This window comes from Leguminivora glycinivorella, chromosome 8, assembly GCF_023078275.1.
Source record: "Leguminivora glycinivorella isolate SPB_JAAS2020 chromosome 8, LegGlyc_1.1, whole genome shotgun sequence".
Taxonomy (NCBI): domain Eukaryota; kingdom Metazoa; phylum Arthropoda; class Insecta; order Lepidoptera; family Tortricidae; genus Leguminivora; species Leguminivora glycinivorella.
This window is the reverse complement of record NC_062978.1, coordinates 13,450,680-13,477,830: the sequence shown is the minus strand read 5'-3', so window position 1 is coordinate 13,477,830 and position 27,151 is coordinate 13,450,680. Positions and strand designations below refer to the sequence as shown.

General features: G+C 39.9%; 1 protein-coding gene across 1 annotated transcript in view; it reads right to left on the bottom strand.

Annotated features, from left to right (window-relative positions):
- LOC125228555 (hemicentin-1-like) overlaps positions 1-27,151 on the bottom strand; it is a 183,735-nt gene that overhangs the window by 116,342 nt on the left and 40,242 nt on the right. Inside the window, exon 3 of the mRNA XM_048133164.1 lies at positions 3,989-4,142. Coding sequence (XP_047989121.1) covers positions 3,989-4,142 — 154 coding nt within the window. The remainder of the gene's footprint in view (positions 1-3,988; positions 4,143-27,151) is intronic.

Here is a 27,151-nt window from a genome sequence, read left to right as displayed (position 1 = left end):
TGTAGTTATTGATAATTAAATCTTGAGATGAATGAACATATCGCGAGAAGTCAATAGCGTTGCTTCGTTCGTGCTAGAATAATAATAATATCTAAGTTTAGTTAGAATTAACACTTTCGCTACCAAGAACCCGACTGTCGGGCACACCGCTCGTAGAAGCGTAGCCGATTACATGGGTTTCCCCGTATGTAGCGAAAATGTCGTAGCGCCGCGTAGAGCCCGGTTTCGAAAGTGTTCGTCACTTTTGTCACTGGCAGATCGGTACTGTATCGCAGCGACATCTTGCTCATATCTTATACGCACGGTTTGAATAGGCACGTGTGTGAATACGCTTATTCCATTACACGTAAATCAGGCTTGGCGATTCACGTTCATTAATAGGTGCCTATGTGATATTATGCACGTGTCTCGTTAAATGCCTACCGCAGCGCCATCGAACTTGCTACTATAAATCTCTGTCTGATGAGGATTTGTTACCATGTTACTAAGTACAAAATCCAGCGCTGTTTATTAAAATTTATTGGACTGCGGATTTATTTATTAGGTACGACTGTCAGCTACATGTGTTTAACTGTGCAAGCTGGTACACGAAATCACAATCAGATATTTCAACTGTTTAATAAACTAGATGATAAATGTGTAATTTTCTAATGTACTTAATTAAAACATGTCACAGTTATACGAGTTTTAAAGTTTTCAAAAAAATAGTTTTCAAGATACAAACACGATTATATTTTTCCTGTAATATTTAGCATAAAACCTTCGTCGGAGATGAGGGGGGGGGTTACATTTTACTTAAAAATTCGTTTTTTTCCACAACAATCTAACGATACCCCATAGCTTGAAATTTACTGTTTACCCCCCTTTCATTTTGGCCATTTTCTACAATTAAAATTAATAAATCATACGTTCAAATGTATACGTTCTAATTGTAGAGGTTTACAATGTTTACAACTATTGCAAATTTCAAGTTGATAGCATTAGTATTTCTCGAAATATTTAGTAATGTGACAGACGGACAGAGTCGCACCATAAGGGCTCCTGTTGTACCTTTTTGGTACGGAACCCTAAAAATGAAGGTTCGCATCCAAAATCGTATCAAATTTCCATAACTAAAAACTTTTTTCTTTTATTAGAACTTTCCGCCTTCATTTTTACTAATCGTTACTTTTTTTCTAAAACGCAATACAGTTAGTAAGATAAACAACCACTCAGTCGCTCGAATGCTTTGACAGCCATAAACGATAGGGATCTCTCGGGCAATTTCAGTTAGTAAACTATTGACAGATGATATTGTGTTCTGGTCAATGTTGTTGTGCTAAGTAATGCATAATTAATGCACGGCCAATGACAGCCAGCACCAAAGCGTACTTTCGTTAATTGATACTTAAGTATATAAATATAATTTATTGTATAGGTACAGTGAAGGTGTTTATAAGAATATGGATAGAGTTAAGATAATGTATCCACTACTTTAGCGTATAGTATTATCAAAGTCGTGTAGACATAAAAAATGTGTTTTTTTTTACTTTGCCCGGTACCGTAACTAATGCCGCTAAATACTGTATTAATTTGATCACATGTATTTTAACATTGCTCGCAGGTGCATTTTCAAATGCACCCTTAAATTTTATCTCCTTAAGATGAGTCAAGATGCGGATTGGATAACATTTTCCTTGTTTATACTCCGTGCATGCTACTGTCGAAGTGCGTAAGTACACTTGGTTATTCGAATCTTTGATCACAGCCAAATAACCAACGTACCTACATTCTAAGATTAAAAATACCTGTTTAACATTATAATTTACGGGATATACCTACTATGGCGCAATATTACCGTTTTGGTACGATAGCTCATAGCGCAAGTATGACATTCATAATTTTAAACGGCCATTCTCAAAAACGCCGTAGGTACGATACAAGTGCGAATAAGTAATACGCAACTCATGTCGATTTAAAAAAGTAAAATTAAATTCAAGTGCAAAAAGTAAAATTAAATTCAAGTGAAAAAATATATATCGAAAAAAATGTCTCATAAATATGGTACTACGCTCTTATTACACCGGTCAAAGATGCTATGGGACATATTTATGAGTAAGATGTACACCTATATTTTTACCCTTGACTGTATGTCAAAACTTAAAGGTACCACGTGTACTGTAAACCGCTTTACCCGTGCTAAGAGATATTTTGCAATCAACTTCCGCACTTTTTCTTACCTAATGTTCAAAAATTGTACCTATTATATATGTCGGCGCTCAGCAAGGGGATCCGCTCGGTCCACTTGTGTTCAGTTTGGGAATAAAGAAAGTGATTTCGGAGCTTCATTCTCCCTTGAATATATGGTATTTGGATGACGGTACTCTGGGGGGTGAACCTGAGGTCGTGAAGCAGGACCTTATTGCACTCATTCCACGCTTTCAACGATTGGGTCTGGAGGTAAACGCGGACAAGTGCGAGTTCTTCCCGTGTGGGTCCGTTTCCCGTGCTTCCTTTCCTGTTTTTAGTGACCTGCTTCCGGGTCTCAAGGAGGTGTCAGCTGGGACTTTTACCCTTTTGGGGTCCTCTATTTTTGAGGAGGCCATTCCCGATGCGTTTGAGGTGAGAAGGCAGCTTTTTTTATCCGCTGGAGGTAGATTGAAGAAGTTGTCGGCGCACGTGGCCCTTCGCCCTTCGCGGTTCCCAAACTGACGTACTTTTTGCGGACCGTTCCTTCTTGGCTTTGCCCTGAAGAGCTGGACTCTTTTGAAATCGTCTTAAAAGAGGCTGTAGAGTCCTTGCTTAACGTCTCCCTCAATCCTGACCAATAGGATCTGGCGTCCTTGCCAATCCGGACTGGTGGGCTAGGTATCCGGCGAGACGTGTGTCTTCCGGTGTTCTTGGCATCGGCGGGTGCGGTTGCAGGCCTGGTTTCTCAAATTTTGGGAAAGGATGCTAACAGCGTAACCATACCGTACTCTGCCGTTGCTTTGGAGGCTTGGTGCCTGAAAGACCGGAATCCCAACGATTATGGGACGATGTTGGAGTGAAGCGGATTTTTGAGGGCCTGTTGGGCAGGTCTGTGGGTGTGGATAGGGCAAGGCTTCTTGCGGGGTCGAGACCGGAGTCTGGGGCGTGGTTGCAGGCGCTTCCTTCCCCTCATTTTGGCACGCTTCTCGACAATGATTCGTTGCGGGTGGCTGTTGCTCTGCGCTTGGGCTGCGATGTTTGTGTGCCCCATTTATGTATTTGCGGCACCATGGTAGAGAGCAATGGTCATCACGCGTTGAGTTGTTGTCGATGTGCTGGAAGGTTTCCTCGCCATCATGCCCTAAACGACATCATTCGAAGGGCGCTCGTCTCAGCAAATGTGCCTTGTGTGCTCGAGCCCCCGGGGCTTAGTCGGTCGGATGGCAAGAGGCTGGATAGATTGACCTTAGTGCCGTGGGAGAGAGGAAAGTGCCTGCTATGGGACGCCACATGCGTCAGCACTTTTGCTGCTTCCCATGTCAATCGCACGGTGAATTTAGCGGGGGCAGCAGCTGAGACGGCTGCTATTAAAAAACGCGAAAAATATTCGTGCTTGGGGGTTACTTGTTTGTTCCGTTCGCGGTGGAGACCACTGGGTGTTGGTGCTCTGAGGCTCGGGCCTCGGGCCTTCTTTTTGGAGCTCGGCAGTCGCCTGAGGGAGAGGGGGCTCGATCCCCGCTCCGGGTCATTCCTGGTGCAGAGGTTATCGATCGCGGTCCAGCGCGGAAATGCAGCTAGCGTCTTGGGAACCTTTGCACCTGGAATGACTCGTGGGGGGTTGTTTGACTGATTGTTGTTGTGTTTTTTTTTTGTGTAATTGTGTTTGATCATAAAGTATATTATTATGTATGTTAATTTAAGATGATGTGTTATAGAATTATATATTGAAATCTGTGTTAGTATTTAAGTTAGTTAAATAATATTGAACAAATGTATCTTGATTAAAATTATATAGCCGTCCAATACGGTAAACACATACCTGTAAACAGGATTGTCGTCTCGATACCAGACCACTAGCAGCAGACTGTCGTTCCGCATCGGCGGCCGCGAGTCGCAAGGAAGATCAGCTTCGCCGCCCACCACTGCGGGCACCGTCACCACCTTGCTCGACATCGCTGGTTGCGAGCTTCCAGCTGGAAAAAATTGAGGCATCTAAGTTTTGAGCTTTCGTTTTTATCAACTTCTGTATATGTATTTTATGGGAAGGGTATTTAGGTCAAATACAATTAGCTTCTCTAAAAATTAGGGTTTTGACTGTTAATGTTACACAGTTATTAAAATAATAAATTTGACGGGTAAATAAGTATATGTAAATGGCACCTTTGATAATTTCTAAAATTATTTATTTTGAAAAGTAACTGCTTGGTGCTAACTTTTATGTTATTTCTAAAATTTTATTACACTTAGGGCCACTTGCACCAACGAAAATGGCGGGTTAACCCGAAGGTTAACCCACCATTTTATATGGAATTTGACAGATGACAGCCCACTAACCCTGAGTTAAGTAGTTGGCGCAAGTGGGTACCACTTGCAACCACTTAACTCAGGGTTAGTGGGCTGTCATCTGTCAAATTCCATATAAAATTTACATTGGTACAAGTGGCCCTAATTCATTTGTTATCGGTTTCTATTGTAGATTTACATATTAAAAAAAAACGATATACCCGGTAGCTTCTGTAAAGGGACCAAAAAAACACGGTCTACGTACTTACGTATTAATATGGTATTCTTAAATATAATTATCTACTAGAATTGATTAATTTATGTAATTTTTTTTAAAGAACTTAAGTACGAGAAAGTGTTATTAATATAGGTACATTAAATATTTCAGAATGTAGCTGCGATAACAGTTATTTCCGCATTTCAACTATGACTCGACTGTCAAGTGAAAAGACAGCTGGTTCCATTTGAGGAACGAAATAAGCCCGCAGCTATCAAAATTCTGTCAGTCTGTATTGAACCTAAGCGTAACGAAATTTGATATTAAAGTTCTTTATTAAAGAAGTCTTATTTTTAAATTTCCATTTAAGCTCAAGATATTTGTCGAGCATTTATGATTTTACAAAGTTTTTCTACTTAAGTACTACTTATGAGCAATTCTAGGTATACTTAAAAGTGTAATTTAGTCAGCCAATTTAATTAGAGAAACCACTTTAATTTATGATTTAAGTAACTCAATCTTTTTTATTTTACTAAAATAATATCTTAATAGGAGGGATCCAGGAGTAAGTCAATATCTTAATCTCAAGCTATTAGATAAAAATTAAAATTGGAACATTTCACTATGATCTGATCCCACGCATGATCTCCCATCTGAGCTGCCAAACATAAAGGATGTAGCAGGATAGCTTAACAAAAATTGCCCCAAAGCTTTGATTTCTAAATAACCTGTTAGATAAATGCCCCATGATTAAAATACTTCATACTTTCTAAGCTCCTACTGGAATATAACATACATTTAACCCTAAAAGCTTTATATGACTTGTAAAGGATATATTTCTCTCTTAATGTTGAAAAACGTAATGCTCGTATCATTTGAGGATCCCACCGAGGCCGCCAGTGTTTATCCTCTAAAGCTTTCCTTCGTGACGTGAAATGACACCGGGTAAGGTAGAGGACTATCCGTGCTGCAAAGCGTTGGTTTCTTATTTTGTTGAGAGAAGGCATCATATACAATACTTTTATATTTAGCGAGTTTTTCAACACGTTGCGCTAAAATATTGTCAGTTATCGCAAATTTGGTCTGTTGGTAGAATTGCATAATATGTAACTTGAAAAGTCCGCATTGTGTCTAAAAATTTTATCCGGATTGAAATACATAAACCTCTATAGACAGTGGCTTTTGTGTGTCATTTTATTATTCAAAATGTATTTGAATTTGTTTACCTACAAATAGATGCGTATTTTTAAATATTGTATCTGTAAGAGTTTTGAATGATTCACGGTTATTTTCATTAGACTTATATTGACCGGGATATAGACCGTGATTACCTTTTTGATTTTTGTAGAGCTCCCGATATTTCGACGCAGTTGCATGCATCATGATCACGGAAAACTTATCTGTAGTATAATTTACTACTTGCTATATCAGTATAGCAACCAACCAAGTGTTCTTATTCTTGTTTGACAATCATTCAACGCCAACCGTTCTTTACCAAAGTTATACGCTACCGCTTATACCCTAAAATCAGTCAGATGAAAACCAAAGTTGTCCTATGCATATGTATATGTGCGGACGCACGTACTCGCCACACGCACACCTGTCGGCACAAAAACCGCAATTTCGTCGCAAGCTTGTGACAGTTGTACCGTACCTTACAAAGGGTAGGCCCAATAAACCTTTTAGAGCAAGGCTGTAACGGTTTGGAGATGTGAAAACATGAACAGCACTCACTTGGGTACAGTATATTAGTACATTACGATACAAGTGCGTAAAAAACTCGTGTCAATTTAAAACACTCCCTTCGGTCGTGTTTTAATTTATCGCCACTCGTTTCGAACTTCCTTTTCGCACTTGTATCGAACTACGTTTTTCAGTAGGTACAGATGGTGTTTTTTACGCACTAATGCGAGAAGTGGTTCATGATATCTCAGGGCGAAACTTCGGAGGGCCATCTGTACTGAAAAACGTCGTACGATACACGTGCTTAAAAGAAATTCGTAACTCGTGGCGATTTAAAACACTCCCTTCGGTCGTTTTTAGGGTTCCGTAGTCAACTAGGAACCCTTATAGTTTCGCCATGTCTGTCTGTCTGTCTGTCCGTCCGTCCGTCCGTCCGTCCGTCCGTCCGTCCGTCCGTCCGTCCGTCCGTCCGTCCGTCCGTCCGTCCGTCCGTCCGTCCGTCCGTCCGTCCGCGGATAATCTCAGTAACCGTTAGCACTAGAAAGCTGAAATTTGGTACCAATATATATATGACACTTTAAGTTCTCGCGCTTTGTACACATATTTAAAGTCACACACAGGTCGAACGCGATTAATTAACATTATTTTTACCTTTTTTCCCAACGTTTCGGCCAGGTTGCACTGGCCGTGGTCGCGTGGCGTGGTGGTGGAGTCTTCCGCGACCACGGCCAGTGCAACCTGGCCAAAACGTTGGGAAAAAAGGTAAAAATAATGTTAATTAATCGCGTTCGACCTGTGTGTGACTTTAAATAATATGTATATGAATCACGCCGACAAAGTGTAAAAATAAAAAATGGAAAAAAATGTTTTATTAGGGTACCCCCCCTACATGTAAAGTGGGGGCTGAAATTTTTTTCATTCCAACCCTAACGTGTGATATATTGTTGGATAGGTATTTAAAAATGAATAAGGATTTGCTAAGATCGTTTTTTGATAATATTTATATTTTCGGAAATAATCGCTCCTAAAGGAAAAAAAGTGCGTCCCCCCCCCCTAACTTTTGAACCATATGTTTAAAAATATGAAAAAAATCACAAAAGTAGAACTTTATAAACACTTTCTAGGAAAATTGTTTTGAACTTGATAGGTTCAGTACTTTTTGAGAAAAATACGGAAAACTACGGAACCCTACACTGAGCGTGGCCCGACAAGCTCTTGGCCGGTTTTTTTAATTTAGTTATTCTAAACCAATTTTGGGTTAACTATCTCGATTGGATACAAGTGAAAGAAAGGGTAGGTATCCATTCATTAAATAATTACTTTTATTATCTCCATGATTTTTTACGTATTCTTAAAAATTTCGATTATTGCTTTAACAACACCATTATCATATTTTCGTTACCAAAACAAAGAGGTTACCTTAATAACCTCTACTTATGTAGCAAAAACTCCTTTTCACTGTATTCCGTCAGTTTTTTCTAAATATTTTTAATAATAATATATTAATGTATTTGACAATAATAATATGTAAACCGAAAGTCTACCATATGAAAATATGTATATTATATATAAATGTAAGTTAATGGGGGTGAAATCGTTATTTTGGGTTCATTAAATGTTTTAACTTAAACGAAACATTTTAAGAAAATTAATGTAGGCGGCTATTCGAGTTTTTTTTTCTCTGTATGATCTAGCTAAGAAAGAAAGTTTATGATAAAATATCATGGAAATTATAATTATAATCAAGTAGGTAACTTTATTATTTTGGGGATTTATAATATGTGTGGTTAGCAGTGGATGCGGTTGGAATTGTTTCGACACTATATTGCGCGCGTGCAGCAAACCCAATACGAGCTCGCCTCGCTTTCAACTAGCTAGTGTGATATGGCTCATGTAATGACACAGTCAAATATTAAAGCATCGCTGTCTGTCTGTCAGATATACCTATGTGGTAATATAATGTCAGATATATAAGCGCGGTAACCTAGCGGTAAGTACGTGCGACTTTCGTTCCGGAGGTCGTAGTTTCGAACCCCGGCTCGCACCAATGAGTTTTTCGAAATTTATGTGCGAAATGTCATTTGATAATTGCCAGTCGCTTTTCGGTGAAGGAAAACATCGCGAGGAAACCGGACTAATTCCAATAAGGTCCAGTTTACCCTTCCGGTTGGAAGGTCAGATGGCAGTCGCTTTTGTAAAAACTAGTGCCTACGCCAAATCTTGGGATTAGTTGTCAAAGCGGACCCCAGGCTCCCATGAGCCGTGGCAAATGCCGGGATAATGCAAGGAGGATAATGATGAGGTCGATAATATCAGATATATTGTTTCATGACGCATTGGTTTACTGTAATGTCATGTAAATGTTTTCCTAATAAATAAATAATATGACTAAGGGCCTGTTGCATCAACCACAGTTGTTAACAGACATCAACGTCACGCAGTAAAAGTCTATGGAAATTTCTATAAATAAAGGGTAACGGATCGGTAAAGGACGGGACGGTTTGGTGCAACCAACCCTCAATACTGCCCGTTTAGGCTTAATAAATAAATGGATTCGGTGTCCAGACAGTTTCAAATTCATTGATCATAATTATAATAAATCATAATTACCATAATCAACATCACATGCAGACGAAATACCGGGCAGTAGTAAGTAGTTTGTTATTATTTATGTTCATAATTATTTATCAAATTGGTCCTATATTGTATCTGCATTTTGCTCCTTTATCCAAAATATCAGGAAAACCTAAATTGAATCAATACATCATATACTAATATTATAAATGGGAAAGTGCGTGTGTCTGTTTGTTTGTTCGTCTTTCACGGCAAAACGGAGCGATGAATTGACGTGATTTTTTTTAAATAGAGATAGTTAAAAGATAGAGAGATAGTGAGGCTACTTTTGTCTCTTTCGAACTCCCCACTTCCCTGAAACGGGGGGTGGATGTATGTGTGGACCATTTCGCAATATTGGAATTTAACGCGAGCGCAGCCGCGGGCTAAAGCTAGTGCATTAATAAGTATGGTAATTGTATTTAATGATAATCGACTTATGCCCCTTATTTCAATAATTTTGTTAATTTTCTACACTACCAATCGTTGAAAATATAAGATCATTTTTCAAGTAGGCATTAATGAGGCGCTTTTGAACGTCAAACAACATTACGTCGGCTCAAAACCTACACCATTGTTCAAGAAGTTTTAAATCCTGTCTCAATTGGATTCCCATTTCGGAATACCCTCCAACATGGGAATGAGGAGGCACACTCAAAGGTTATGAACTTATGACAGATGGCGCCACCATTATTTAGTCCATACGTGAGTGCGAGAACATGATATATTTTTTCTCTCTCTCATATATGAATGACAGTGACATGCCTAGACACAGTGTGCCTCCTCCATTGCGTGTTAGATTTAAATGTAATGTGTATTTTTATAATATTACTATTTGCATGTTACCTATTATGTTACTGGCTTACAGCAAGCATGTCTATGCTTCATAGTATTTGAATTTTATATTTCGCCTGTTCTTATTTTTGTCTGCATGACAATACCATGTCACTTGATTTATTTGTTTACTGTAGGATGCACGTGCATCCTAGATAAATTTAATATATTTTAATTATACCTAAACAGTCTCGTGTTATTTAACCATTGCGTACTCAGAAAGCTGCGTTACAATGGTTATGGGCCCAGAGAGCCCTAGGTATATTTAAAATTGAAGTCGAGTCAGTTTTAGGTCAACGTATTTTGTGGTACGTACGGTTGACACGGAAGTGAAGATTGGCGTAGAGAGGTCAACAGAATGAGTACTACTGTGAAAATAGAGCCGCTTACTCAAGAAAATTATGAAACGTGGAAAATTCAGGCTGAAGCGGTTCTTATAAAAAATGATGCATGGAGCTACGTGGATGGAAGTAGCGTAAAGCCCGCCGAGGTGGAGGAAGCACGGAAGTGGAACATTGGAGATGCAAAAGCTAAGTCTGATCTTATACTTGCTATCAGTCCTAGTGAATTACGTCATCTGCGTGATTGTAAGACGTCGCGAGAGGTGTGGCTGAAACTGGAGAGTGTGCATGCCTCCAAAGGACCCGCTAAGAAGGCGACGTTACTGAAACAGTTGTTGCTTCACAAAATGCAGGAAGATGGTGATATCAGGGAACATGTCATGCATTTTTTTGACGTCAGAAATAAGCTGGCTGATATGAAGATTGAGATGAATAATGATTTAATCTCTATCATGTTTCTCTATAGTCTCCCACCAAGTTTTGAAAATTTTAGATGCGCTATTGAATCCAGGGATGAGTTGCCAGATCCAGAGGCCTTAAAGATTAAAATTATTGAAGAGTTTTCTTCAAGGAGACAGAATGGTTTAGACGATGGAGCATTTATTGTAAAAGGAAAATATCCTAAGCCGTTGAATAGAGCAGGTGCCAGTAGATCTTACTTCAAAGGTAAATGTTGGAAGTGTCAAGATTATGGTCACAAAGCCTATGAATGTAAGATAAATGACAACAGGGAACGATACAAAGACAGTGCCGATAAGTATGTGTCGAAGTCTAATCGCGATGAACAAAATTATAATTATGGTCTTGTAACTTTTAATTGTATTTCAGACAATAAAGCTGCTGCGTGCTATGGGAATGAAACACTGGATCACTGGCTAGACAAATTGCTCCCCGATTATCCACATTTAAGGTTACTTGTGCAAACTTACCCAATCCGATTTCAGTTAGCAAGCTGTTCATATACATCGCTTCCTTCATCGCTGACGCTAAACTAACATACTCCGATTCGGAAGTGCTCGTGGTCACACATTTCTGTTTCTGGGATCGCCATAGTCTTTGAGTTCAAACTCACTGGCCAGTTGCTTTTTGAACTTTTCTATGCAAACTTTATTCTGTGAAGCTATTAATATATCGTCAACGTACACCGCAACAAAAAGTTTGGAGTTTTCGTCAATGTCTTCATAATATAAGCATGGCTCATTTAACGATGATCTCAGGCCCATGCGACGAAGTTGGTCGTCTAACCTGGCATTCCACTGGCGTCCCGCTTGGTTCAATCCATATAATGATCTCTTAAGTTTGCAGACATTGCCCCCAGCGCTAATATCGGCTAACATTTTCTTAGCTTGTCAAATTTTCAACATGATTCTTATAAATCTTGAAGAATTTTAACGCTTCACTCTTTTTATTTAGTAAAAACACTTCGCACCATCTAGAAGAATCATCAATAAAAGTGATAAAATATTTTCCTCCAATGAAACATATCGAAACTTGCCATCATTTTCTTAGGCATGTCTTAAAGGAAAATCAGGAGATTAAGTTGGTGTATTTGCCAACTGAGTTCATGTTGGCAGATATATTAACTAAGGCTTTACCGAAAGTAAAGCATTACGAGTGTATGTCCGGTCTAGGAATATGTTCTTTGTTTTAATATTATGTTTTGTACTTCACTACCTTCTGATCTGTGTTGATAATAATTATAATATACACATTAAGAGGGCGTGTTAGATTTAAATGTAATGTGTATTTTTATAATATTACTATTTGCATGTTACCTATTATGTTACTGGCTTACAGCAAGCATGTCTATGCTTCATAGTATTTGAATTTTATATTTCGCCTGTTCTTATTTTTGTCTGCATGACAATACCATGTCACTTGATTTATTTGTTTACTGTAGGATGCACGTGCATCCTAGATAAATTTAATATATTTTAATTATACCTAAACAGTCTCGTGTTATTTAACCATTGCGTACTCAGAAAGCTGCGTTACATTGCGAGATACTCTAATATATTTTTTTTAAACATACCGTTTACCGGGGTGGCTTTAGGAAAAATTGGGGTTACTTTGATGGTATTTGAACGGCTGTAAAATTAAGATTACTGAAATTGTTCATGTAACTAGTTAGATTAATAAATATTGCAGTAAAACTACCATAGAAAATCGCGAAATAACTTGCCAACGCGAACTATATGCTCAAAGTGGCCCCTGCGTTTTAAAGCCACCCCGGTTGACCGTATATGTACGTATTTATTTTAACATGAAATATGTAAAAAATACGTTTTACGATAGAAACTTAGACTGTATTATTTGTAATTTTACATTAAAATCATATAAGTCCTGGCGGAAAGTATAACAAAATATTCTTACAAAAAACACAACTGACGAAAATCTCAAAAATACTGTTACGATAAAATTGCTTACAATAAATTACTGAATTACCATGGTTGATTGTGTTGACTGACTTCTACGTTTCCTACATTTTCCTGTATAAACGTCGCTGATGGCTGATTATAGTTTTTAGTTTTACCTTTATTGCTACATAAAAATTAACGTAACCCTAAAATGTACAATGGAAACGCGCGCGCTGAGCTAAAGTCGCATATCGCATGTCGCTCAGAAATTAATGAAAAGTAGCTTATGCGTTGTCAAAACACACCCCAAGTCCATTTACAAGGTATTATTGATGATGCGAGGCGGGACCGAAGGCAATTTGGTGTTTAATGAAAAATGGAACGTTGTGCAACAAAATTACGCTTAGGAATAATAATCGTTTAGAATGTGAAATACTTAAGCTGTAACTACCGTTAATTTGAAACGTAAAGATATGGTTGCCGTCTAATTGAGCCTGAATCATATTATTGTACTAAGAACTAATCACTTGGAGGCACATTTTCGGCCGACAACATTAATTCACTGATCGAATGTACATAAATAGTATGACACCTTTACGCTCATCGTTCACCACGCTTTATGCTCATCAAGTCATCATAATATATTAGAGTCGTGTTCACCTATTTTTGTTAATGTTAACGTGTAGCTTATATGTGTAAAATTATTAAAAATATAGAAAATCAATAATATCAAAATTAAACAGGACTTTTTACGACGAATCGATTCCAGTCTGATTATTCATTAGAATACGCTCCAAGCTTTGATACGTCTGATCTATTAAACATGTAAAAACGGGTAACTCACGTAAAATTGTCGAAGGTAGCTCGACATGTTTCGCTCCGTAACGAGGAGCATTTTCATTGAGCACGCGCGATGCCGATGGTATCCCGACGCAGACTGCGGGCCGCAGCTCGCTGCGACCGTTGGCTCGGCGAGCGGGTCGGCGTCGGCAGGGGCGGTGCGAAACTACCCTCACTTTCGGCATAATTGTCATTTGTTGGGTTGCACACTACACTCACTACGTCATTCGCTAAGGGCTCATCCACACGGACTACCGGCGTAGTACGTAATACCGTCTTCCAACTAGGGGCACTAACCAACCACAGTCACGATTAAAATTCGGATGACGACTTATCTCAATGGCCTCCCGTACTTTCTGCTGAACCACGATTTTTTCTTTAGCAAGTACGGTTACGGTTACGGTTACGTCTGATCTATTTTAGCGAAAATAAAAGGAGAAACTCGCTGGCGCAGAACCTAAAATAGGAAACCTTCGGAATGTACTATTTTGTTTACCTTCCTTATATAAGTAAAACTGAATAAAAACAAGGAAAATTCTATTCTGCCCCGAAAATGGTTTACTGAGGCGGAAATTTGTCCCACGTCACCGGTCCTGTGCATGCTTCAGGAAGTCACAGTTGTAGGAAAGTATTGTAAAATAGCTACTTTTTCATTTTTATACCAAAGTAAAAGTAGTTTAGTCTCAACGATGATTCTTGGTTAAATAAAACGCGAACGAAAGGCAAAGCCTTGCGGTGCGGAAAAAACAATAATTCTTGATTGATACTTTTCTCTTCCTTTGAGAAGTTAACTACGTGAGCGGTCTAGTCGTAAACGCAAAACAGCGCGATACCACGGAATTTATGACGCAAACATGGAAGTGTCTGGCGAGCCATCTTATCGTGAAAGCTTTGTGCCACCTACTACATGCATGGGTACATACTATACATACCATTAGGAAAACTACTACTTGTTCTATATTTTGATATGCATAGTTAATAAAGGAACATTTCATAATATTGTTTTCTAGATAAAGTTTGTTCAAAAATATGAGAGTCGTGAAATGTATTAGCATCATATTTTTTTAAATTATTTTCATACTTCTAGGATACAAATCTAATTATAATATTTATTTGAATATTTTAGATTTTTTTAAGTAGTCACACTGCTCGTCGTGGCTCTGGCCCCACGTTGGGCACCAAATTATTAAGATTTATAAAAATTATAAACTGAAAAATATATCATACACTAAAGAATAAAGCGACCTATCCCTTGCCTTTCTGAGATAACATAGATAATTATTTTCAACGAGCATCACGGCGGCCGGGTAGCCTCTAGATTAAGACGTTAGTCATATATTAAGCTGAAGATCCGGATCAATTACCGGTGGACACGGTCGTTTTGTTCTTTTGGGTATGGTTTCTAATTTCAGATTCTTATAATTTTCATACTTTGACAATTTGGCGCCCAACGTGGGGCCAGAACCCACAACCAACCCTGAAATTAAGAGTGTCAAATACCAAATCATAGCAATGTTTGTAAAGCTTGATCTTTTCTGAATCTCAACATAAAAATAACCCTTATAATAAAGCGTTGCGTCATGTATACTCATGTTATATTCAGTTTTAATACCTCTATAATAACAAAGGTTTGTTTCTTTCACACCGTGCCGCGGCCGCGCCGCTACGACCGCTTAGAAATCGCATCGCTTTGCTTTCTCAACAAGATGACTTATGCAGTTGAGTGACTCAAGCTTTAATGTTTTGGCATATTCTGAACAATAATACATAGGTAACTATTTGTTTCCTAAAATTAGTGACTTTAATGGTGAAATAATCCTCGAAAAAAAAAGAGGCAGCCATGTTTTATTAAATAAAATAATAAAATAAAATTTAAATCGAACAGTATTTAATACTTATTTGCTATTTTCTGAAACTAATATTATAGAGCTTTCATATTAAGTAACACGAGTATAAACCTGGGTGTATAAAATATTAAAGACTTTGTCATAAGTATTACAAATAGAACATCCTGCTTAGAAAAGGTTCGCCTGAGGCGCAGAACCCATAACGGTGGCGGTCGCGTAACCTCTCCTCTTGGCAATTTTCTCGTTCCCTTTGTAAGTTTTATATGAACTTTTTGCATTTTTGTGACAAGAAAGTATTTATGTAACGAAGGACTGGATATTGACTATCTTCAGTTAAAGTTATGTATCAAGTATTATGGACATAATTATTAATTACATTCTGTCGAATTTACGTTACTATTTAATTACTTGAAATACGTTTCTGAGGTTTAACTATCAAACACTCAAAAGTGAACTATTTTTGAAGTCACGCACAGGCCGAGCGCGATTAATTAACACTAGGTTGTCTTCCGCGACCACGGCCAGTGCAACCTGGCCGAAACGTTGGAAAAAAGATAAAATAATGTTAATTAATCGCTTTCGACCTGTCTATGACTTTTAATATGTGTACAAAGCGCGAGAACTTAAAGTATTATACTGTGATATTTTTGGTTAAAAAATGACACATTTGACACATAGATAAGGTCCTCGCCGAATTCAGAACTAATACTTAATTAAATTTGAATACTCCTGTCAATACGAGTTGACGACACTTCGATTTCATTTGCTGATACATGCTTATTTGATCTTCTTGAAACTTTAGGGTCAGAAATCACCTCTGGAATTGCAGACGTCCGTAGGCTAATGTGACTATTTGCCTTCCGGCCGACCATATTCTTGTTTGCAATCAACAAAATCTTAAAAAAAACTTACTAGAAGTTCATTTAAATACGCTTAAACTAATTAAAATACCTAGCATAGATAACTTAGTATAACTTAGGTAACGACGTCGTACATATATATTCCTATGCTACAAAGGTTACGTATTGTGTCATTTTTACAATCCATTAATCGTAAAACATACTCTACCTACTAACCTAAACGAAGTGTCCTACGATCGTCTACCCACAACGTATTATTTATCTCATGGCTAACATGTATAAAAACCATAACCATTGTTGAATTCCATTACCAAACTGAGTTTAGTATAGAGAAATTTGGTATTTTTATTTTTATTTAGAAACATACTATATCTGTCAACATTTATTTGTCTTGCCGTGTTAAAGACGAAAATATTCAACATATTACAATTCAATTTATATTATTATTATGGAAAAAAAATAAAAAAAAAATTCCTTTCCCATTTCAGAAGAAGGAATTTAGTGTAATGAACATGCAAACAAACATGAAAATAAAGGCTACCTACACAATAAATACATTTCCAAGAGAAGATATCGCAAGCAATCAACAACAAACGAACAGGGTACTTAGCCAACACCATAATCGCTTACGCTTCGCAAGCGTATTCGTATTATCTATTTAGTTCTCCCTATCGCTCTTATATAGTGGCGCAACAGAGCCAGAATGCCTTTTGATCGCCACGCAGCGTCAACGATTTTGTATTTACAACTTTAATGTATTCATTCATCCATTCAGATTCATGGAGGTATACAAACCTTACCTTCTCATTTTGTACTGTGTGACTGAATCGCCGGAGCGTAAATTTACCTTGTTATAACCTTACATTTACAGAACAAAAGTAACTGGGAGAAGCATTTGAATTCAAAAGCCTTCATGAGGGTGATTAAAATTCTTTTGTACTCACCGGTAATTCCAATAGATATTTGTGTTATTGCAATACGATTTTGTATTTGGGTTTTTGACAGTATTTTAATTATTTAAGTTACTACTTTTGATAAATGTTATTTTAGCTAACTCAAGTTTTTCATACCATCATACTCGTATAATGTTGAATTTTGCTTCCCTCGATTTGAACTTGATGAATATTTGAGACGTTTCAGAAAAAAATTTCGCTGTTTTTTCATTTAAATAAAAAAATTAAACTTCTTTGACAAATTATTATTATTTTACCGAAGTCTTTAATTTATTAAATGATATAATTATATTTATTTTGGCTAAAGTTTTCAGTACAAATCGATTAACTACATTAATAGAAATTAACTTAACAGACTTCGTACTGGCCACGGTCGATGCGCCTATTACAAACACCGCTGTGGGTGGGTGGATTCTCCAGCCTGCGATTGCGGTGCGGAAGCCCAAACCATCCAGCACATAGTTCAAGACTGCCCTATAACACGCTATGCCGGCCCTCCCGATGACCTGATCACCCTGTGCGACGAAGCCACGAAATGGCTGACTGCTCTTAGTCTAGATATTTAAGTAAAGTTTCACGTTCTATGTTTCTATTTTCTAACATGTATGCCATACGAATAAATAAATAGAAATTTAATAATCTTAATATTCTTTTTTTTATCTGTTTTTGTTTTTAAAGTAAAAAGTATGTATATTATTGTGAAGTTTAATTATTCCAGGTACATTTAATTCATTATATAATAACGTAGTTAGCAGACAACGTAAGTAAGTACAGACTGTTTAATGGTTAGTGCATACTATAACCTATTAATGTCTGAAAATTACAGGAATATCATATGAGCAAGACTCCTATCTCATTAGACGCCTTTGCTTTGCAAACTTTGTTTTTCCTCAAAGAAATATGTTTTCCTCACTTACAGTTACGGAGAAACCTATGATGTTATTATGGGCTACGGAGTATTGCAGGAGTATTTCAGAATACCTATGAGTCAGCTAAATAACATAGAGGTTTATTTTGTACTAGCCTTTACCAGCGGCTTCGCTCGCGTCAAATTCGAAAATTGTGGAATGCTCCACACAAACTTCCACCCCCCATTTTAGGGAAGTGGGGGGATAGAAAGATACAAAAAGTAGCCTATGTCACTCTCCAACCCTTCAACTATCTCCACTTAAAAAAGCACGTCAATACGTCGCTCCGTTTTGCCGTGAAAGACGGACAAACAAACAGACACACACACTTTTCTATTTATAATATTAGTATGGTAGTATGCATGCAACAGCATAATACCGGATGTGGCCTGTTACAGGAGCAAATAATTGAACTGTAGCTTCTACTCATCAAATTGATTAACATTACTTCACCAACTTTTATAAATTACTAGTATTTTAATTATTAACATACTTTAAAGTTTATTTTAACACGCAATGTACTGCGAATTTTGTCAGGTTTAATAGCGTGACAGGTACCGTCAAGTAAACCGATGATGGCGCACATTGAATTTTTATGAAAAAAGTCTAAAGATCTAAATTTTTTTTTAAGTTGAAAATTGACATCGGTTGCGGAGTATAGTCTATGTTTAAACTATTTGCTTCTATTACAGGCCACACTCTGTGTAACAAAAACATTTCAAATCGATTATAATATACCTAATACCTAGCCAGAGGGTCGATTTTTGAATCTCGGCCATTCGATTTCGGGAAATTCGTTCAATAATATTTCCACTACTAGCGATTTAAATTCTACTAACAGAATCGAAAACGAGTGGTCATTACCACTAGTTTTAAAATTACTAGCCGTTCATTTCCAAAAATAGCATTACGTCGTTTAACAAACCTAAAATATAATAAATAAATAAAAATTCAGTTCTTACTAATAAAACCAGTCTCAAACTTCTGCAAGAGCACACTTGTTTGAAAAACTCTCGAGAAAACCACGACAGAATGTTCATTTCACAGAGCCTGAGTATTCGAGGAAGGAAATTCCTTTGAAAGCGCACAGTGTGCGACCATTTATGTTCCAAGCCGTATGGATGAACGCCTTACCGCAGCGAGCCGGGAGGCATAGTGACGAAAATAGCCGTCATTATTATGAAACAATTCATCTCAACAAAACAAGTCACTCACGTATTTTTTCGTCCATAATCGCTTGACGTATTCAGTCCGTTGATCATTCATCATCATCATGCTTCGCGAAACGGAATGAAACATGTCAATGAAGAACTAGTTTTATTTTCCAATTGTTTAAGTATAATGAATATACAGAGTGGGGCCTGTAACAAAGGCGAAGAATTGAACTCTAGGCTATTCTCCTTATACTGATCAACATTTGTTCGGCAACTTTTAAAAATAACTTGTATTTAGATTTTTATCACCCTTGAAAGTGTTTTCTAAGAGGTAATGTATTGCGAATTCTGTTAAGTCTAAAGTGTGACAGACAACGTCAATGTCAACAATAATGGCGTACATTGGAGCTAATGTTTATTTTGTATGAAAAATTAAAAATTTTAAGACTTCATAATTTTTAAAAGTCACTGAACAAATGTTGATCAGTATAAGGAGAATAGCTTACAGTTCAATTCTTCGCCTTTGTTACAGGCCCCACTCTGTAGAAATGTTTTAATAATTATTTTTAAATCGTTACTTAATAATCGCGTATGACTACATACCAACTCTTTTATTTTTCTTTCAATTTAGACCTCCAACGTTTCAGGGACGGCGTTGTCCCCGTGGTTTTGGAGAAGACTGGCTGGAAATGTCATAACACCTCTTCTGACAGCCGCGCGAGTTTTTCGAACTACCCACATGGTCTTGATTATCAATTTGAACTGTTTGCGCACTAAGGATATTGCTCTGTCGACACATAACACTGACGATATTCGATTTATCGATTGTCGATATTATTTTCCGCTTACACTAATAAATGACAGGATTTCATGTGGATGAGATCCTAAAACCTTCGTACCGAATGAAATAGCGACGTTTCTGTTTTCAATGGCTTCACGCACTTTTAATTAATAATTATGTGTAATAATCGTAAAGGTTAAATCATTGTTTTGGAAATGTATTGTAAAGATTTTCACACTGCTCCATTAAGTAGCAATGCGATAATAGAGCATACTTTATTACTGTCAATAATGTCAAAATGAGTTTGCGGCAGCTGCAAAATTAAAAAAAAAAAACATTTATTGCCATAATTCACATGCATTACATGAACTAGGTAGGTACATTATATTTTACATTTTAAATAAGTTACAATTAAAATAAACTTAAACTTTACTGAACATAATATTAGTAGGTACACTATGATTGATTTACATTACATTTGTTTCGATTTAATCAACAGTATCAGTGTACCTTGAATTATTGGTTACTAAACGTTTGAAAATTTTAACTTTCCGGTGCGAATAAAATTACGTAACAGAGAGAGCGCAAAGTTCAACCAGGCTAATGGCAATAACTGACGGAAACTTTGCTAGGAAATACGCCCTTCAATCGCTTCACTAACACCTATTGAAACAAAGAAGAAACATAATGAAAGCTATATAAAACATTCGAACAGCAATGGCCGTACTTTTAAAGGAAAATACACGGTGCATTCGCCTGTTAGTTACTTCGGGAGGTAAAACCTACATTGGAATTAACTGAGCCTGGGATTTTCGCATTAAATTGTAGTACTTACTTAATTGTTTTTCTCCGACTTATTCCGTTCTTTCTGTTTTTGTCTGCAGGTAATTAATATCTGTTTAAATACCTAAGCCGTTTCTTATAAAAAAGGAAACAAAAAATATGTTCTTATTTGAAGTAGAGTGCCCTGAAATAAAATTAAAAAAAAAAAAAAACATTTTGGAAGTTTTATTTTTAGAAGCCCCGGCTTTGTAGGGAATAAACGCAAAAAATTAAAAAGATATTTAAATGACATCCCTATTTACATGTTTAATGACTAATCATACACTGAGAGAAATTTGCATTGTGAATTTAACAAGTTCGACTTGTTGCGGTTTATCCGTTTGAATCAGCCAAACGTATGTTTAAAACAATATGTGTCAGGTTGTTTTTATAAAATCGACTTGTTGATTCAAATATATTGCCGATTCAAATGACAAGTAGCTTGTTGTTTGAACCAAAGAGCACGTAGGCGCTATTTTAACCAAAAAACTTGTTGAACGAACATGAAAACTGGTTGTATTTTCTCTCAATAGAAATATAATTATAAACTCTAAGCATAGAAATGTATAATAGGTTTAATAGGCACTAAACCCATAATTTACGGAATATCAAAGTTAAACAGAAATGTATGCGCATATAAAATTAAAAACACGACTCATATTTCTCACGAAACATCGCGAAATCAAGTTAATTTGATATAAAATGCAGATGACTTTTTAGCGTCGGCAATATTAAAAATATGTTTAGATTGAAAGCGAAGACTTAAGTTGTGTACTTTTTAATAAAACTTTGCGAACCCGTTTGACTCTGCAAATTAAATTTCAGAGCTAAGCTGTAATAAATTTATTACTTTATGAAAATTCTTTAGTAGGAAATAATTGAATTGCTTGCTGAATAATGAAAGTCCTTAAATATAGGAGGAATTATGTACTTAAATCGTTTAACTCGTCTGGTTCAGAATAATCACGGTTTATGAATAATATGATAATAAAGATATTTGACCAGAATCCACAATAAGCAGATTTCGAGCATTACCGTATTTGTGAAGTTGATATTCGAACGATATGTACCTAAATACAGGAAGAATAAGCATACTGTTCACAAATATTGTCATCGAGGCTCAAGACTCTCTTGCTAAGTTGCTCTTGTCACCGTTTCAATCTAATCGGAGAGTCGCGACTCGCGAGACGAGATAAGTAAAAGCGAGAAGCCGCCCCGAAACGAGACGAGTAGACTTGTCCCGTTTCGTTCGTTGATCGGAGCGCTCCGATCTCGTTCAATCGCTCCCACGAAGTAGTTCGCTCTTTTAGGTCTTTTGCTCATTTATTTAGTTCAGTCAGACCAGCGACCACTACGGTCGGAAAGATCAAAACGAATGGGAACGAATAGTGTCAAAATGATACGAATAGTCCTCAGATAATAACATTCCGGGCCAAAAGGTTGTAAGTAAACGAAGCCTAATATGAAAACTTGACGTTTTTGTGTTGCTCTGCTAATGCCGCTCGGAGGGCCTATACCCGCTGCCGAAGAAGGAGGCACACCCGGGAGGAAGAGGGGGTCCTCCACACCATCCTTGGGGAAAAGAAACGGGCGCTTCGGAAAGCCATTGAAAGGGCCAAGACTGAGCGGTGGGAAGAGTTCCTCGCAACTCTTAATAGAGATCCGTGGGGGCGCCCATACAGAATGGTGCGCAATAAGCTGCAGTGTGCACCCCCCATGGACTCTATGGAGCCACAGCTCCTCCAAACGGTGGTAGAGGGCCTCTTCCCTGAGGCGCCGGAGTTCGTCCCGCCGGTGATGGCCCCCCCGGAAGGACACCCAGAGGGGCCTCTCATCATCCCCCCAGTCACGGACGACGAATTTGAGTGGGCAGTGGAGCGGGTCAGGGCTACCCGCAAGGCCCCGGGACCGGACGGAGTGCCAGGGAGAGTTCTCTTCTTGGCCCTGAAACACCTGGGAGACCGCCTCAGGGCCCTCCTGGAGGACTGCCTGGTCGAGGGGACCTTCCCGGGACTCTGGAAGGAGGGACGACTATGCCTCCTCCGGAAGCAAGGACGCTCGCCGGACTCCCCAGCCGGCTACCGCCCCATCGTCCTGCTAGATGAGACCGGGAAGCTCTTCGAGTGTATCCTGGCCTCCCGCATCCAGCGGCACCTCGAAGGGACGGGCCCGAACTTAAGCGGCAATCAGTTCGGGTTCCGTGGGGGGAGGTCCACGCTGGACGCCGTGGGAACCCTCAGAGCATTTAGCGAGCTGGCGGAAGAACAGGGACAGGGAGTCGTGGCGGTGTCTCTCGATATCGCTAACGCGTTCGGCTCCCTCCCCTATGCGGTGATCGCAGAGGCACTCCGCTACCACGGGGTGCCTCTGTACCTAAGGAGGATAGTAGAGCACTACCTGACGGGGCGGGTGGTGCTCTACGAACAGGGGGGTGTACGGAGGGCGAGGGTCATGACTTGCGGGGTTCCAAAGGGGTCCGTCTTGGGGCCCCTCCTGTGGAACCTCGGTTATGACTGGGTCCTCCGCGGGGCACAACTCCCTTACATGGTCACGCTGTGTTATGCGGATGACACACTGGTGGCTGTGCGAGGGCGGGAGTTGGAGGAGGTTCTCAGGAGGGCGGCGGTGGCGACGGAGCTCACCGTCCACCGCATCGGGCTCCTCGGGCTGCGGGTCGCCATCGCAAAGACCGAAGCCATGGTCCTGGGGGGCGTGAGGCGGTGGAGGCTACAGGCAAACACGGCGCTGAGGGTGGAGGGCCAGTCTGTCCAGGTCAAGGCCAACATAAAATACTTGGGCCTTGTCCTGGACAGAAAGTGGACTTTGAGGAGCACTTCGCAAGACTCGCTCCTCGTCTCGTGGGTGCTGCCTCGGCGCTGGGCAATCTGCTGCCCAACTTGGGAGGGCCGAACGCCCCCTGCAGGCGGCTGTTCGCGGGGGTCGTCCGGAGTATGGCGCTCTACGGAGCGCCAATCTGGGCCGGAAGGCTGCGAGAACGCACCAAGGCGTTACTCCGTCGGCCCCAGAGGGTGGTGGCCCAAAGGGCAGTCAGGGCCTACCGCACCACTTCCCATGCCGCAGCCTGCCTCCTCGCTGGCACGCCCCCATGGGAGCTGGACGCGGTGGTCCTAGCCGAAAGGTACCAGCGGAGGGTGGCAGCGAGGAGCCGGGGAGAGCCGCCGGACCCCGAGGAAGAGGAAAGAGCGGCGCGGGCAGCTGAGGAGCACCTGCGCCAACAATGGAGGGACGCCCTGGAGGATGGCCTCTCTATGGAACGCGAACCATAGGAGCCATCCTTCCTGTCATGGAGGACTGGCTAGGAAGAAGGAGGGGGGTCCTCACGTACCGGTTGACTCAGGTGGTGACCGGGCACGGGTGCTTTGGACACTACCTGCACCGGATAGGGAGAGAGCCGAGCACCCAGTGCCTGGACTGCGGTGTGGAGGACGATACGGCCCAGCACACCCTTGAGGAGTGTAGTCGCTGGGCCGTGGAAAGGGCTGCGCTGGTCGCAGCCACAGGACTGGTGGACCTCTCGCTGCACAGCGTCATAGGGGCGATGCTGAGCAGCGAGAGAAGATGGGATGCGGTGGCCTCCTTCTGTGAAGACGTCATGTCACAGAAGGAGGCGGCGGAGAGAGAGCGCGAAGCTGCGGCTGACGCGCTGCCTCTCCGTCGAAGACGGCAGGGTCGAAGGCGACGAGCATTCTTGCGCCACGACCCTTAGTGGGGCTAGCGGGTACGGGACCCGCATTGCACCGGCCCCACTAACCTCGTCGAGGGAGGGATCAAGCGTTTCTGATCCCTCTCTCCCTAACCTGTGCGGATGCCCTGTGACAATTCGGGGCTGCCGGAGGGCGCCATGGTGGACAGAGGAGACCCGATGATCCCATGACGCCCTCGCGAACGGCACAGAGGGCGAAACGCCGGAGTGGGGTTTAGTGGGTAAACCTCTTCCCTCCCTCTCGACAAGAGAGGGGGCCGAAGGAGGGAGTCCCACACACCCCCCCTTCAAGGCCTTCCCGCGGCTGGGGGGACGGTGCGTAACGCATTCCCCACTCCGACAAAAAAAAAAAAAAAAAAAAAAAGTAGCTCTCGCTCTCGCTCGGCGCAGTCACGCACTCGTTCACGTTCCGAACCGCTCGCGCTCGCCGATCCTATACTGAACTAAATGAGCAAAGACCGATTTACAGAGCACGGAAAGATTTAGTTCATTTCGGTCATTGATGAGATTTTATTCCTAACAGTTCATAGTTTGTCAACGACACAAGCCTAGAGACGAGTAAGAGTGAGACGAAAAGACAACAGTGCGATTGTAGGTACAATCTCTCGGCATGTCTCGTGGTGTCTCGAGGAGCTTGTACACCAGTAAGGCTAAGATGGACGGCTATCTATATTTAACTTGTCACAATATCTGTCACGTCACGTTCTAACAAGTATGTAAGTAACGCAAGATATGACAAGTGACAAAAACACGACCATGATACGGCCACTGGTTGGATAGGAATGGATAGGGTGAATAGTGAGATGCCGAAAAATAATAATTATGACAACAAACTTTTCATCGAATTTGCTGTTTAAAGGTCTCATTGTGTCTATGCGTATTGTGTACTGAAGAATAATGTACTATTTTATTCCCAAGGGAGTAATGATTTTTAAAATAGTTTTAAAAATTGTAGCGTTACGTACTCTTACAAGAGTCTTTTGCAAGAGTACGTAACCGCTAACCTAGGGGTGAAGAGAATTTGAAGGGATGAAATGAAAATAAGTAAGTAAATCAGGGGTAGGTACTTTATTATACGGCTCTTTTTGACGATATGGTACGAGGTATGTAAAAAATTATAAGTCAGGTAATCCGAAGTCCCGAAGCAGCGGCACGCAACGTGTGGGAAGACTCGAGGTAAAGGCGTGCAGCGGTTAATGATGATGCGGAGTAACGACGCGCAGCGGCAAGCGTCGGCGACGCGCAGATCTACGTCTCAGCGCAGTGTTGCAGCCTGCGTGTTCGAGCGTCAGGCACGACCAGCAGCGTTCGCAGGGAGGTCACGCGCCCTAGCGCCAGGCACAACCAGCAGCGTTCGTAGGAGCTCACGCGCCCGAGCGCCAAGCACAACCAGCAGCGTTCGTAGGAGCTCACGCGCCCGAGCGCCAGGCACAACCAGCAGCGTTCGTAGGAGCCCCCAGCAGACAGGCCAGCTCACGAGGTGGATGCACGGCCCGCAGCTTGCCGAAAGAAGGAGAGGACGTGAAGAGGGTTTTCTTGAAGAGTGCGGGGCCTGGCTTGGCCCCGCACGGACCCTTTATAACTCGTTATCTCTTAGGAAACGACGAAATAATCACTGCCGGATTTGACATGAGGGCCGCTTATATACCCATGTTTGAGAATTTAAGAAAACTAAATTTAAAATTTAAATATTATCGCTAGCCAATTATAAAATATGGTCTAAAACTAATAAACCTACATTAAAAGTATACGTACTTAACTCTTTAGTCAATTTAAAACTTTCAAAGAATATTGATTGACATGGTGATGTCAATCATAAACAAATATGTCAAAATAAAATATGAAACTAATTCAATGTTTTTCTGCAAACAAATAGTTAAAAATGTTGTAGACTAGAAAGGTAAGTTTCGCCGTTGCGAACTGCATCGATCAATACTATGTTTATTACATGTAGGAGAAATAGAATCTAATTTTGAACATAAATCGTTGCAGTTACAGACAGACGCCAGTAAACAGATAAAAAGGATTACAAGAGCATATCTACTACATTTGTCAGGAAGAAAACATGAAATATTTCCAGAAGGTAACAAAGTAAATTTAGAATAGAGATCATTAGAAAAATAGAGAAACAAACAGAGGTTGTAGTCTTTCCACGCATCTTACAGATTCACGAGACTTTTAGGTCTCCCTATAACGTTAACATGTGCATTTTCCAGGCAAGTGAACTGAAGATAGAACGTACGATTTTGATGAGTTGAAAATCGGAATAAGGGATTGTCGCTGTCTTATAGCAACAGAGTGCAGGATCGCCAGTCCGTGAAGTTAAATATTAGAAGGTATTATTGAGATACTACAAAATTAATACAATCCGTACAATACTTCAAGCAAAGGATGTTTCAATCAGCCAAGGATTATTTTTGCACATCTAAAATTTGACTATTAAGCTATAAAAAAATATTATACGGTATGAAAAACGCATTTTGTTGATGTTTTACAATGATTTTAGTATCTTTTACATTTATTTTGTACATTTCACGTAGATAAATCGTTATAATTTGCAATCTGGCAGGAAATTGTGACGGCCATCTCGATTTGCGCTTGACCGCGTTGCCGCGTAACAACGAGCAGTACAACACCGCCATTCATTGAAGGTTTTGCCTTATGATTTCTTTTCTCTGTGTTTTCCTCTCAAATGTGATGAAAAACATTGTGTGTAACTCAGTAGGTAAGGATTTTGTAAACTCGTGTCTATAACTCTCTCCAGC